This window comes from Eurosta solidaginis, chromosome 1 (genome assembly GCF_040869045.1).
Source record: "Eurosta solidaginis isolate ZX-2024a chromosome 1, ASM4086904v1, whole genome shotgun sequence".
Classification (NCBI taxonomy): Eukaryota; Metazoa; Arthropoda; class Insecta; order Diptera; family Tephritidae; genus Eurosta; species Eurosta solidaginis.
Genome location: NC_090319.1, coordinates 10305132 through 10320397, shown reverse-complemented (window position 1 = coordinate 10320397; position 15266 = coordinate 10305132). Strand labels below are relative to the sequence as shown.

The window sequence follows — 15266 nt, the reverse complement described above, 5'->3', positions numbered from 1 at the left end:
GGGTTCATCAGAGATGTCGGGTTGGATGAGGTGTTGTGAAGCGGATGAGGGCACAAAAGACCAATGGTTGTTGTTGTTGTTGTAGCGATTAGGTTACTCCCCCGAAGGCTTTGGGGAGTGTTATCGATGTGATGGTCCTTTGTCGGATACAGATCCGATACGCTCCGGTGACACAGCACCATTAAGGTGCTGGCCCGACCATCTCGGGAACGATTTATATGGCCACATTGAACCTTCAGGCCATCCCTTCCTCCCCACCCCCAAGTTCCATGAGGAGCTTGGGGTCGCCAGAGCCTCGTCTGTTAGTGAAACGGGATTCGCCGCTCGAAGGTGAGGTTGACAATTGGGTTGGAGAAGCTATATATTGCGCTACACAACCCCTTGAATCCAATGGTCGCAGTGCGATCCTCAATTAATTATCTATCTATCTATCATGTCCTGCATGCGATGTGTCCCCACATGACACAAATCATCTTTACAGTTGTAATGTGGACCTACGCCTCTAACACCTCTCCATATGGACCGCCCCTGTTGAAACTGCCAATTTCCTTGAACTTCCGTTAGAGGACTTTGATGACAATTTGTGAGTCGTCGGGCCCATTGAATGGGGAGGACTGTTAATACAACAACATGCAACGTTCCGTTTCTGATTGAGTCAAGATATTAATGGTTCATATCAAACTTTCAGAATCACCTTCACTCTCGTTTTCACTCCTGAATTAAGACATTTTATTTATTAAGAGACCAACAAACAATGTTTCCAAAACGTTCTAGGTCTGACAACTCCAAAAGCCTTTGAAATGTAAAACCGAAAGTAAGGGAAACAAATTCAGCATTCAATTACTACATCAAAGGGCGAAGAGTCTCGGATATTTATATACAATCTTTCAAGAACACAGTAACATATGAGCACACAGAAATAACTACAATTTCTTAATATAATTTTATTTTCATCATGCTTTTTTCCTTATTCTCAAAAAAAGATTTTTTTTTAATTTTTTTCGTGTTTTTTGTATATTTTTTTAATATTATACAGACTGTCCATTCATGTTCACTAACGCAGATATATTGGGACATTTTTCTAATTTCTCAGCGTCAATTTGGAAATCCTTGGACATACGTTTCCAACTTTGCGCATCGAAGTAGTAGAATTTTCCTTGATTATTCCCAGGAATTCGAGTTATCCATATTTTTTCTTCTATGTGAAATCTCCAATCGCGACCATAACTGCAAAAATAGGAATTAAAGTTCTCCATATCGATTTGCAATACAAAAATTAATGAACACCAAAGACTTATACTAACAGTTCCGCTGCGGCCATCATTTGCCAAATGTCGCCGATATTCGTGTAAAACAAGAAAAAAAGCAGATCTTCTTGCAGTTTATTTAGTAAAGGTGCGGACAGTTTATCCTTTATCGCATAATTTATCAGATATTCGGTTGGCACGTTGCATTCAACGTCTTGTACTCTAGATCAATATAATGTTTTCATAAATATATATTGAATATTTATTCAAATTTTTACAAACCTGCAGGGGTGATCCGCAAACGGTCCGGCGAATGTAGGATGTAAACTTTCCTGTGAATTCAGGTTCAGACCGAGGCCGGTAAGATCATTTCCTAACGCCAACGTCACCAAATTTGGATCTGATTCCGCCGCTCTTATGAATGTTAGGAGACCCACCATACCAAACTGGTTATTCACCATACTCGCTGGAATATTTGTGACCTTGCCTAAATTTAATAATAAGACATAATATTATTAACATTGATAAAAATGTAAATGTGGAAATATGTATGTATGCATGTGAAAACATCACATTGTAGAGATGAGAACTGAGAATAAACACATTTTACTTATGTATGAGTAGTTATTAGTTAAACAAAAACAAGAGCTGATGAACTAACTCTAAATATTGTAGTTGTAAAATCAATAACTATGTGTATAAAGGACTAACATTAAAAAATTTTATCTGGGGAGGGGGCACCATATGTAAACGCCATAAGCAAATTATTTCGAGTTGATAAAATTCTTTCGAAATTTTGAAATTCGGTAGATTACCAAACTGATGCCATGGTGGAATAACCAGGTGAAGTAAGCCGTCAATTATCTCGCTCTAAATTCTTCTTTCTTCTGTCATTCGCCTATCTGAAAAATTTTCACAATGTTGTCCCCGAATAAGTGTTGCTTTTTGCATTTTTCAGGAGTGAAATATGCCACTTTTAGTACTTTTTTCACATAAACTATTAGGTGAGTATCGATGGATCTTTACTGGATTTAGGGTATCTTTGGTGTTGGCTTCCATAAGTAAGGCCGTGCTAAACTAACACTTCCATATTTTTTATATTATTATTATATACATATGTTAAATTTGTTCCCAAAAAAATTGAAACAGGTCTTTGGTTAAACAACCTATTTGCATTCATGTCATATTCACCAAGGATCTTCCCCTGTACAGAACTACTGAAGACTTTTGACTAATGTTTTTCTCATTATAACAAGAACCCCAAAATTGTCGTATTATACCTTATTTTGAAAAAACTTCGCCTAAACAGTGGAATTCTAAATATACAAAAATTGTAACTCACTGTTGCTGTTTGCCCCTAAAAATCAGAACACTAAGATGAGAGGAATGTTACACTTACGGATTGTAATTTAGAATATATGAATCCAGATCGCTTCGGATCAGCATATTTTGGTTCTAGGCCGAATGCCGCTGGGCTAGTCTATCCCCTGATATATTTTGGTGAATAATAACTTGGTAACATTACTAATACATCATGAATTCAACTGTCAAGAATTTTTGGGGATCTTCTGATTAAGTTTGTTATTATATATTAGAAGAAGAAAAATTAAAAAAAAAGTTGTTCGCAATCAAACTTTTTTTGTGTTTTGTGTAAAAATACTATACCAGTTTGCAAATACAATGATGCAAGATAATTTGCACAAAATCCTGAACTCCACTTTATGATATTTCATTTATAATCCTTGAAATGTGTTTATTTACAAATCCAAAGGGAGGCACACTATGGGAGGCTGAGTAATTAAAATGTTTGTTTGAAAAACTTCGTTACATCAAACAAGGTTGAGTTCTATACCTTGTTTGATGTAACGAAGTCATTTTAAGGGATTTAAAACTTATGTTTGGTGCGAATATAAAACTGGGACTGTTCTTTCCATTGAACCGGTTTTCGCAAAGTTGGAACGTTACACCTTGACCCCTTTTTTAAACAACTCCCCAATTACACAGCCACGCAAAAAAAAAGGTTAGCGATCTGGTAACGCGACTCGTGAATTTTCAAATCCGCTATCAGATTTGGCCAATCCTAATCAAAAAAAAAAAAAAAAAACACAAAGGCCCGGTTTATTAGTGGTTGGTTAAGCTAAGCTTAAACTAAGCTTGCTTAAACTCTAGTCAAATTTAAACTCCAGTTAAACTACTGAGCAGTTTTCCAGTCACAGTTTAAGGCCGCCTTTGGGGTACGCTCTTTTGTGCGGCAACATTGGCTTTTTTATTATCTAGATAATTTGTAGATACGGCAACAGCTAGATTTTGTTTACCCAACAAACATGGAAACAAATTCTCAGGCGAAATATAATATAGTTCTCGAGTTGATATCCGACTTCGTTCTCCAGTCACTATCCAACCTTTGAGAAATTTTGTAAAATTAAAAGTTTTCCAGTTGATCTGCAACGTCATTAATATTTTGCAATTATTATCCTAATTTCGAGAGATTTTGAGAAATGTACAGTTCTCAAATGAATAGTCAACCCATTTTTCGAGTTGATATCAAAATACCAAATTTCCCGTATTGTTATTATTTTCTTAGCAGAAATAAACACTTTAGGGTTTCAAATCAACTCGCAGTTTTGACAGCTTTTTCCTAAATGATTGCAGTGCTGGAAAGTTCCAGTGGAATATTAGTTTAGGTACCTAAAATTTAGGCGAACTCGCACCTAGCCTTATGTAATAGCATATTTTGTAAGTACGCTATGATTTTCGAGTTGAGCCACTGTTTCGAAACAACTCTTGAGATTCTAGAAGTATGCCTAGTTATCAACATGAGTTCTAATGGTACTCAAGCCCAAATGTTTGTTGGGTATATTCGACGCCATTTCGTACGAACGCAAATAACTGATAGGTTAACTAGAGTTTAACCCTGGTAGATCGGCCGCTTAAGCTTAGCTTATACTTCAGTTAAAGTAGACTTAAAATTTGCAGAATAAGTTTAAGCGGAGTTTAACTGACAAACTGAGTTGAACTTGTACTGAAAAACCGGGCCTAAGAATCACTAGCGATTGGTTTAAAATTGAGGATATGGTCGAACCACGACTTGCCAATTCTCATTAGCGGATTCGTATTCGCATTACATACCAGCTACTCTCCATTCTCATCTCTGAGTTACTTTGGTTTGGAAAAATATTTTGTGAACGTATGAGCACAATTTGGTGTGAACAACAAAAAAACAATCAATTCATTAAATATGTATGAAAAGAGTTATTTAAAAAAAATTTACCATCAGGTGATGTTTGCACTCCGCTTTTCATAAGTTTATCATTGCTGGAATTATCGTGCTGATGGTCGATTCCTCCTCTACCACTACTGCCGCCACCACTACTAGCGCTAACGCCAACGCCACTCCCAACGGCACCTAACCCACTGCCGCCCACAATCGAGTTCAACGTCTTATCAGCACTACCATCCAAATTATTCTCCGTGATGCCCGAATTCGTTGTACCGTCAGTGATTTGAGTGCCCGGTAACGCAGGGAAATCTTCATTCGACATGGTGAATTCCGACTGTTCCGATGTTGGCTGTTTGACCATGCCAACTATATATACGTAAGTAGTAGGTACAATGTAGCATATTCAAACATACGTTTATTTGTAGAGGAGCGTGACGAATTGATCAATTTTGCGTTCAGGAAATGACGTGTCAATGAAGAAAACGAGAACAAGAAAACAGAAAAGAAAACCCTATTATGAGGAAAATGTTGCCTGATGCCATAGATTTATATTCATACATACATGTGTCTATAGTAGGTGTACATATGTATGTATGTACTATATATATAAAAAATAAGCTTAAAATTTATACTTGTCAAAATTTTTGGTATTGTCAAATGAAATGAATCTTTTTTTATGTATGATGTTATTCGAATGTTAAAATTTTGTTTCCAGTTACATACTACATACGTCCTGGAGTTGGCTACACCACAACCACACAATGTGTTTTTTGCGCTAACAGGATCCCCTCAACACTTAGAGAGCATATTTTTTAGGATATGAGATTTATATCAGTTGAAATTATTAATAAATAGGCGAAAGGAAAATATGAATTATTACATACGAAAGATATAACTGTGTTTTTTTATGTTCATGAAAAGAACGAAGCCCCACAACAACGTCAAAAACTAAATAACAAAAACGTTATAAAACTTCAGTGTTTATTGCAAAAAAAGAAATAAACTATGTTTCATATCATTTAGCCATGCCCGTACGCACGTCTGTCCGTTAACACGATAACTTGAGTAAATTTTGAGCTATCTTAATGAAATTTGGTATGTAAGTTCCTGGGCACTCATCTCAGATCGCTATTTCTAATGAACGAAATAGGACTATAACCACGCCCACTTTTTCGATATCGAAATTTTCGAAAAACCGAAAAAGTGCGATAATTCATTACCAAAGACGTATAATGCGATGAAACTTGGTAGGTGGGTTGACCTTATGACGCAGAATAGAAAATTTAGTAAAATTTTGGACAATGGGCGTGGCACCGCCCACTTCTGAAATAAGGTAATTTAAAAGTTTTGCAAGCTGTAATTTGGCAGTCGTTGAAGATATCATGATGAAATTTGGCAGGAACGTTATTCCTATTACTACATGTGTTCTTAGTAAAAATTAGGAAAAACGGATGACGAACACGCCCACTTGAAAAAAAAAATTTTTAAGTCAAATTTTAACAAAAAATAGAATATCTTTACTGTATGTAAGTAAACTATGTGAACATTCAACTCAACTCCAGTATGATATGGTGCAAACAAATACAAAAATAAAGGAAAATTTCAAAATGGGCGTGGCTCCGCCCTTTTTCATTTAATTTCTCTAGAATACTTTTAATTCCATAAGTCGAACAAAAATTTACCAATTCTAGTGAAATTTGGTAAGAGCATAGCTTCTATGACGATAACTGCTTTCTGTGAAAATGGGCGGAATCGGTTGAAGCCACGCCCAGTTTTTATACACAGTCGACCGTCTGTCCTTCCGCAAGGGCGTTAACACGATAACTTTAGCAAAAATCGATATATATTAATAAACTTAGTTCACGCACTTGCGTGAACTCACTTTGTCTTGGTATTAAAAATGGGCGAAATCCGACTATGACCACGCCCACTTTTTCGATATCGAAAATTCCGAAAAAAGAAAAAAATACCATAATTCTATACCAAATACGAAAAAAGGGATGAAACATGGTAATTGGATTGGTTTATTGACGCAAAATATAACTTTGGAAAAAACTTTGTAAAATGGGTGTGACACCTACCATATTAAGTAGAAGAAAATGAAAAAGTTCTGCAGGGCGAAATCAAAAGCCCTCGCTATCATGGCAGGAATACTGTTCGTGGTATTACATATATAAATAAATTAGCGATACCCGACAAATGATGTTCTGAGTCACCCTGGTCCACATTTTGGTCGATATCTCGAAAACGCCTTCACATATACAACTGAGGGCCACTTCCTTTTAAAACCCTCAATATCTTTAACTTGATACCCATATCGTACAAACACATTGTAGAGTCACCTTTATGGCGATATATCGAAAAGACGTCCACCTATAGAACTAAGGCTCACTCCCTTTTAAAATACTTATTAACACCTTTCATTTGATACCCATTTCGTACAAACACATTCTAGAGTCACCTGGTCCACCTTTATGGCGATATCTCGAAAAGGCGTCCCCCTATAGAACTAAGGCCAACTCCCTTTTAAAATACTCATTAACACTTTTCATTTGATACCCATATCGTACAAACCCATTTTACGCTTCCCAAGGCAGTCGGTTATATGTACCGGAGCGACTCGGGATTTTTCCCGACCAAGGACTGTCATTTCAGTGTGACCCCATTTAATTTGTTGCGTCCCTCCCACAAATTGTCATCCTTCCAGCAGCTCCTTGCAACAGGACTGCTCCATATTCTCTTACTCCGGGAAGGCATCGAATCCAATCCGGGTCCGTCTCCTGACCCCGGTCCTGAGAAATGGTTTTGCTGCATCTGCCGGAAAAGAATCTTTTTAGTACGGTCATACTCTGTTCAGTGTGTCTCTACCTTCCAGCAGCCCCGCTGCTCAGCAAGCCACAACAAGTACCCGCTGCTGCTCGCGCCCCACGGCGCCAACAACTCAAACAGCTGCTACCACTCATAACTACTACCTTCGTAGTAGAGTCGGTACCAATGCTGAGCATCAGCCATTGCCCCCGTCTTCTCCCCCCCCCCCCCCTCTCTTTTCCGTCAGCAATAGTGTAGGTCAGGGAAACAGACTTTTAGTCCCTACCTCCGTTTGCACCGTTTGCCAGCACAGAATATATATGTTTGCCACATCGGCCCAATGCAGCTCCTGCCTTGGGTGGTGCAACTTTCCTAGATGTTCTGGTCTCCGCGACGGCAACCCCCCGACGGGTTTCATCGCGCCATGTTGCCAGGTCGCAAACCCAAATCATCCGGGTACCCCAATGCTTGCCCAAGGACGCCCAGTCCCAGGGCCACAACAGCAATTGTGTCCTGGCCTTCCACAACCCAGGCGTAGTCACTCGTCACTTACCCCCAGAGTGGTGGCGTCTCCCCTTATGCACTTCAGAATTCTGCAGTTAAACTGTAATGGACTAACTGGGAAGATTACGGATATAGTCGATTTCATGAAGCGGCACAACATCCGCATTGCTGCGATTCAAGAGATTAAACTCACAGCAAGATCTGCATTGCAGACCTGTTCTGGGTATAATGTCCACAGGAAAGACCGCGAGAGCGGAAATGGAGGCGGCCTCGCGTTTATCATACACCACTCTGTGCAATATTATATATTTGATCCTGGCATCGACCGCAGGGACAATGTCTTAGAACGTCAAGGCCTATCTGCCCGGTCAGGCGATGCAAACCTAGAAATCATCAACATCTACATCCCTCCTGCCACCTGTTGCCCCAGTGGATACCGCCCTAATATCAGAGCCTTACTCACTGGCAACAATCGCATTATCTTAGGCGATTTCAATGCCCATCACGATCTATGGCACTCAAACTTGCGGGCGGACAGTAGGGGTGAGATGTTGGCGGATCAAATAGAAGAAACGACGCTCTTCACAATAAACGGAGACGCCCCCACACGTATGGCAGAAAGCTGTCACAGTTCGCCAGATATCTCAATCGTGAGCGCAGAACTCGTAAACTGCGTCAATTGGCAGCCGATGATAACATTGGCATTCGACCACCTGCCTATACTTATTTCGCTCGAGTGTTTCGCGACTTCATCGTCACCGAAAAACGCACTTTCATAGACTTCAAAAAAGGAAAGTGGGAAGAATATAAATCTTTTACAGACAACCGACTGATGCCCGCCAAGGGGAGCGTGCCTTCCGCAAGGTCATTGATTCCGCCTCGGCACGTTTCATTCCCGCCAGGAGAATTCCCGAAATCCGGCCCCACTTCCCGGCGGAGGCCGCAAGAGAACGTGACCTTATAAGACAGCTTGATCCAGGCGACCCCCAAATAAGGGATATAAACCAACGCATCAGATTGCTTGTGGACGAACACAAGCGGGCGAAATGGGAGGAGCACCTAAGAGGTTGTAACCTCTCTACCGGTGTGGGTAAACTTTGGTCCACCGTAAAGTCCCTATAGAATCCGACTAAACACAAAGACAAAGTTTCCATCGAATTTGGCGACAAAGTGCTGTCGGATGCGCAAAAATGCGCGAGCGCTTTCTGCCGACAATATATAATGCATCCTACTGTCGACAAAGATAGACGGAGAGCCAATAGACACGCACATAAACACAAATTCAGCGCGTCACCAATCACCATCACCGCTAAAGAGGTTGAGGACCCCATTGGTCGCGCTAAACCATCCAAAGCAGTGGGCCCAGACGGCATAGCGATGCTTAAAAGCCTAGGGAAAGAGGGTTTCAAATATTTAGCGCATGTCTTCAACCTGTCTCTTTCCACCGTTGTCATACCCAAGAAATGGAAAATGGCCAAGGTGGTCCCGCTACTAAAGCCTGGGAAACCAGCTAACATAGGTGAGTCGTATCGTCCGATATCTCTCCTATCGCCAGTGGCAAAGACGCTTGAAGCCATTTTGCTCCCTTATTTCCAAGCAAATTTGCAGCTGTCCTCTCATCAGCATGGCTTCAGAAAACTCCATAGCACTACCACCGCGCTAAATGCCATTAGCACCCAGATAAATTGCGGTTTAAATGAATACCCCAACCATAGAACAGTACTCGTAGCGCTACACCTATCATAAGCTTTTGATACCGTCAACCATGGCTCGTTACTGCAAGACCTGGAATGGTCTACCCTTCCCCCATGTCTTAAAAGGTCGACCGCAAATTATCTGGGTGGTCGGCAGGCATCGGTGCAATTTAGAAACGAAACATCAAAACCAAGGAGAATTAAACAAGGGGTGTCACAGGGTGGTGTCCTATCCCCACTTTTGTTTAATTTCTACATATCTAAGCTACCTTCACCACCGGAAGGAGTCACAATCTTCCGCGACCTTATTTACAACATGGACGTCCCAAATGTCGACCATCTTGAACATCCACGTCGATGGCACTACGCTACCGACTGTCCTACACCCCAAAATCTTGGGTGTGACGTTTGATCAGGATCTACATTTTGGTGAGCACGCAGCCGCAATTGTTCCGAGAATTCAGAGCCGTAACAAAATCCTCAAATCCCTCGCTGGCAATACCTGGGGAAAAGATAAAGAAACGCTCATGACTACATACAGTGCAATTAGCCAGCCGATTACGTGCTACGCGTCACCCATATGGTCGCCAAGCCTAAAAATTACCCACTGGAAGAAACTACAGGCCTGCCAAAATACTGCTCTCAGAATTGCCACGGGCTGTGTTCTTATGTCCCCAGAACACCATCTGCATAATGAGGCGAGAATACTCCCCATCAGGGAGAGAAATGAGATGCTGACCAAACAGTTCCTGTTGAATACCCAGAAACCTGAGCATCCCAAAGACATCTGATTGATGAACCAGCACCGCCTAGTGGCTTAAGGAGTCATCTCCGTAAGCATTTTGAGGAAATACGGCACCTGAGAACCCAGCCGTATGAAGCGAAAAAACACAAGCAGGTCCTTGGTGAACTCCATAAACAGGCGTCGGACCTTTATGCCGGGAATTGCCCGGTGAATCCAGTACTTAAAGAAAAGTATCCAAAACTCCGAAGAGGAACGCATACTCCCCAGGGAAACGCGTGTCACTTTTGCTCAACTTCGTTCTGGATACTGTAACAGGTTAAACTCTTACCTATCCAGAATCAGACCCGACATACAAAATGTATGCCCCGCTTGCAATGTGTCCCCACATAACACCAACCATCTATTTAATTGTAATGTGGAACCAACGCCTCTAACACCCCTTTCCTTATGGTCCACCCCTGTTGAAACGGCAAGTTTCCTTGGACTCCCGTTAGAGGATATTGATGACAACTTATGATCGGTCGCGTCTGTTAGGTGGGGCGAAGCATTGCTACAACAACAACAACAACAGTCACCCCTGGTCCACCTTTATGGCGATATCTCGAAAAGGCGTCCACCTATAGAACTAAGGGCCACTCCCTTTTAAAATACTCATTAACACCTTTCATTTGATACCCATATCGTAAAAAGACATTCTAGAGTCACCCCTGGTCCACCTTTATGGCGATATCTCGAAAATACGTCCACCTATAGAACTAAGGCCCACTCCCTTTTAAAATACTCATTAACACCTTTCATTTGATACCCATATCGCCCATACACATTCTAGAGTCACCCCTGGTCCACCTTTATGGCGCTATCTCGAAAATGCGTTCACCTATAGAACTAAGGGCCACTCCCTTTTAAAATACTCATTAACACTTTTCATTTGATACCCATATCGTTCAAACACATTCTAGAGTCACCCCTGGTCCACCTTTATGGCGATATCTCGAAAAGACGTCCACCTATAGAACTAAGGCCAAATCCCTTTTAAAATACTCATTAACACCTTTCATTTGATACCCATATCGCACAAACACATTCTAGAGTCAGCCCTGGTCCACCTTTATGGCGATATCTCGAAAAGACGTCCACCTATAGAACTAAGGCCCACTCCCTTTTAAAATACTCATTAACACCTTTCCTTTGATACCCATATCGCACAAACACATTCTAGTCACCCCTGGTCCACCTTTATGGCGTTATCTCGAATATGCGTCCACCTATAGAACTAAGGGCCACTCCCTTTAAAATACTCATTAACACTTTTCATTTGATACCCATATCGCACAAACACATTCTAGAGTCACCCCTGGTCCACCTTTATGGCGATATCTCGAAAAGACGTCCACCTATAGAACTAAGGCCCACTCCCTTTTAAAATACTCAATAACACCTTTCATTTGATACCCATATCGCACAAACACATTCTAGAGTCACCCCTAGTCCACCCTTATGGCGATATCTCGAAAAGACGTCCACCTATAGAACTAAGGCCCACTCCCTTTTAAAATACTCATTAACACTTTTCATTTGATACCCATATCGTACAAACACATTCTAGAGTCACCTCTGGTCCACCTTTATGGCGATATCTCGAAAAGGCGTCCACCTATAGAACTAAGGCCAATTCCCTTTTAAAATACTCATTAACACCTTTCATTTGATACCCATACCGTACAAACACATTCTAGAGTCACCCCTGGTCCACCTTTATGGCGATATCTCGAAAAGGCGTCCACTTATAGAACTAAGGCCCACTCCCTTTTAATACCTTTTATTTGATAACCATGTCATACAAACACATTCCAGGTTTACCCTAAGGCTCATTTTCCTACATGTTGATTTTCCCTTATTTGACAAAGGATGAAGGAATATCGTTCCAAAAAACGCCACCCTTGGTCTACAATTTGGTCGATATTTCCCAAACTTATGTGATATGGAATTAAAAACCACTTATAAACCATCTACGAAACCAACGCAGCTAAGCTCTCAGCTGAGTATGTAATGTTCGGTTACACCCGAGCTTAGCCTTCCTTACTTGTTATGTTTGCCTTCTGGTTGTGTTGCGAAGAAATAGTGGCAGTTGTTGTTGCCCCATCCAATAGGTGTGACCGATCACAAATTGTCATCAATATCCTCTAACGGGAGTCCAAGGAAACTTGCTATTTCAACAGGGGTGGACCATAATGAGAGGGGTGTTAGAGGCGTTGGTTCCACCATACAGTTGAAGATATGGTTGGTGTCATGTGGGGACACGTTATAAGCAGGACATATGTTTTGTATGTCGAGGTTGATCCTGGATAGGTAAGAGTTTAACCTGTTACAGTATCCAGATCGAAGTTGAGCTAGAGACACTCGCGTTTCCCTAGGGAGTGTGCGTTCCTCTTCTGCAAGTTTAGGGTATTGTTCTTTGAGTCCAGGATGCACCTGGCAATACCTGGCAATACTGACGCCTGTTTTTTCACTGAGGACCTGCTAGTGTTTTTTGGCTTCATACGGCTGTGTTCTCAGGTGCCGTGGCAGTGGCCCTAATAGCAGTTGGCCCCTCTAATAGCAGATAAATACTTAACAATACTGTTATTGCTACCTTTGATTTAACAGTGGATATCGACTGTTAGCAAGGGCATTTGCATAGCCACCTCTGCATCATTTCCTGGTGCATATAATGTTATTCAGTCCAAGTGTAAGTAACTTGCTCATTGGTTCATGGCGTGGCAGCAAATTGTTTCTGTGCTGTGTTTCTGGTAAGCGAGATTTCAAACCAGAAGCAAATGCTGTCACAGTCAGTTACAGTTGATCCCTCCAAGAAGTCGCAGACATTTTCTGTGATATTTTAGAAGCTGTGACAAAATCACAAGTACACGAATATTTGTCAACTCAACCTATGAAGTTTTTTAATACTATATAGTGATGGGAAAGGGCTAATGGCGACCTCTTTCGAAACCCCCAGCGGGTTAGGGGGTTAGAATATACCCGCGGTAGGTATGCCTGTCGTAAGAGGCGACTAAAATACCGGATTCAAGGGGTTTGTGTAGCGCAGCCCTTTCAGGTTGCCAGCGCAATACATAGCTTCTCCAAACACAATTGTCAACCTCACCTATCCGTGGCGAATCCTGTTTCATTAACAGCCGAGGCTCTGGCGACCCCGAACTCCTCATGGATCTAGGGTGTGGGAGGGCGGGATGGACTAGGTCGCATGTGTTGATAACAAATCGTTCCCGAGATGGTCGGGCTTGGTACCGGAACGTACCGGATCTGCATCCGGCAAAGGACCATCAACTCGATAACACTCCCTAAGACCTTCGGGGAGTGTCCTTATCGCTACAACAACAACAACAACCTCTTCCGAAAAAAGCTATTAATATGGTATCTTTTTGACTAAGTTCATATTTAAGCAGCTTTTTTTCCAGGAATTGAATACAAATTTTTTAAAAAGACTTATTTTGGGTTCGATTAATCAAATTAATCAGAAACGGTTGCTTTATCGAAAACTGTACAACGTATACAGTCAGTCGCGATTTAAGGAGCGAATGCGAAAATCTCTAAGTTGAAATTCCAAGCTGGCGGGGCTAGTAGTTATTAATATTTGACTAACATCTGAAGGTAAACGTCTATCCTTCTATAAGTCCAGTTATTTTGATGTTGTTGTTGTTAGTTTGTATCAAATCAAATCATCAAATCATGTGGCAGTCTGAAAAGCCTCCCTGTTCTTCTCAGATTTGAAAAAGCTATGTATATTAAAATATTTTTCTTAGCTAGTAAATTACATCAGTTAAGTCATGCAAAGAATACAACTATATTACATCGAATGTACATATAAATTATCTTTTAAAATGTGATGTATTAAAAATATTTTTGTTTTCACATTTTAGCAGTGAGTTTGATTTCGCTTTTTTTTTGAACACAATTGCAAAGAGTAAACGTAATAATAATAATTGTTTACAACAAAGACGCCAAACCAAAGTTATAACTGCGTAAGCGCCTTTGTTAAGCGAAACAAGTAAAGGTGTCTAAGTTAGGATGTAACCGAATATTATATACTCAGCGTGAGCTGAGCGTGGCACCGCCCGTTTAAAACAAATGTCTCCACATTTCCTCTTACAATAAGACTTGATAAGTGAAATATCATTGATTCAAAACTATTTTTGCTAAGTTATAGCTTATTATTCTAGTCTACGACCCTTTTAAATTTATTTTATATCTACGTTGCCGTGGTCTTGAAGCGATCCCATCCATTTTTACTAGAAATATTTTCTCCTATAAGGAAAATATATGTATATAATTTTATTACGATATGTTAATTTTTCTTCGACTTATGGCTCCCGAAACATAGAACATTGCTTAGTCATAATAGGGGTGGTGCAACACCCATTTTCAAAAATTTTAGTGTTTTCCAATTTAATGTTATAATTTAATTTAGAAAGTAAAATTCTATTGACACAAAACTCTTTTTCGCTAAGATATAGCTAATTATTTTCGTCTACGACCTTTTAAAAATTTTTTATATAAAAGTGGGCGTGGTTCTCAACCGATTTCGTTAATTTTTCTTCAACGTATTCCTTATAGTAAAGGCAACCTCTCTGCCAAATTTTGTTACGATAGGTTTAACGATTTTTGATTTATGATCAAAATTTGTAAAATTGATTTTATCACAAGTGGGCGGTGCCACGCCCATTTAAAAAAATGTCAACATTTTAGGTGTATTATTTACTAAATAATCAGGTTTTTTGTGTTTTCCAAAATGTTATATATATAAAGTGGGCGTGGTTATCATCCGAATTCGATCATTTTCAATACCGATCTATTCTGGGTCCAGATAAGCTCGTGTACCAAATTTGGTGAATATATCTCAATATTTACTCAAGTTATCGTGTTAACGGACATACGGACGGACATGGCTCAATAAAATTTTTTTTCGATACTGATGATTTTGATATATGGAAGTCTATATATATCTCGATTCCTTTATACCTGTACAACCAACCGTTATCCAATCAAAGTCA

The 15266-nt window shown here is 40.3% G+C and overlaps 1 protein-coding gene across 1 annotated transcript in view; it reads right to left on the bottom strand.

Annotated features, from left to right (window-relative positions):
- Window positions 1-924: 924 nt before the first annotated feature.
- The window catches only part of Rga (Regena), a 63340-nt gene continuing 48998 nt past the window's right edge, over window positions 925-15266 (bottom strand). Inside the window, exons 5-8 of the mRNA XM_067779509.1 lie at window positions 4519-4833; window positions 1530-1734; window positions 1305-1469; window positions 925-1227 (exon numbers count right to left, since the gene is read on the bottom strand). Coding sequence (XP_067635610.1) covers window positions 1029-1227; window positions 1305-1469; window positions 1530-1734; window positions 4519-4833 — 884 coding nt within the window. The 3' untranslated portion in view covers window positions 925-1028. The remainder of the gene's footprint in view (window positions 1228-1304; window positions 1470-1529; window positions 1735-4518; window positions 4834-15266) is intronic.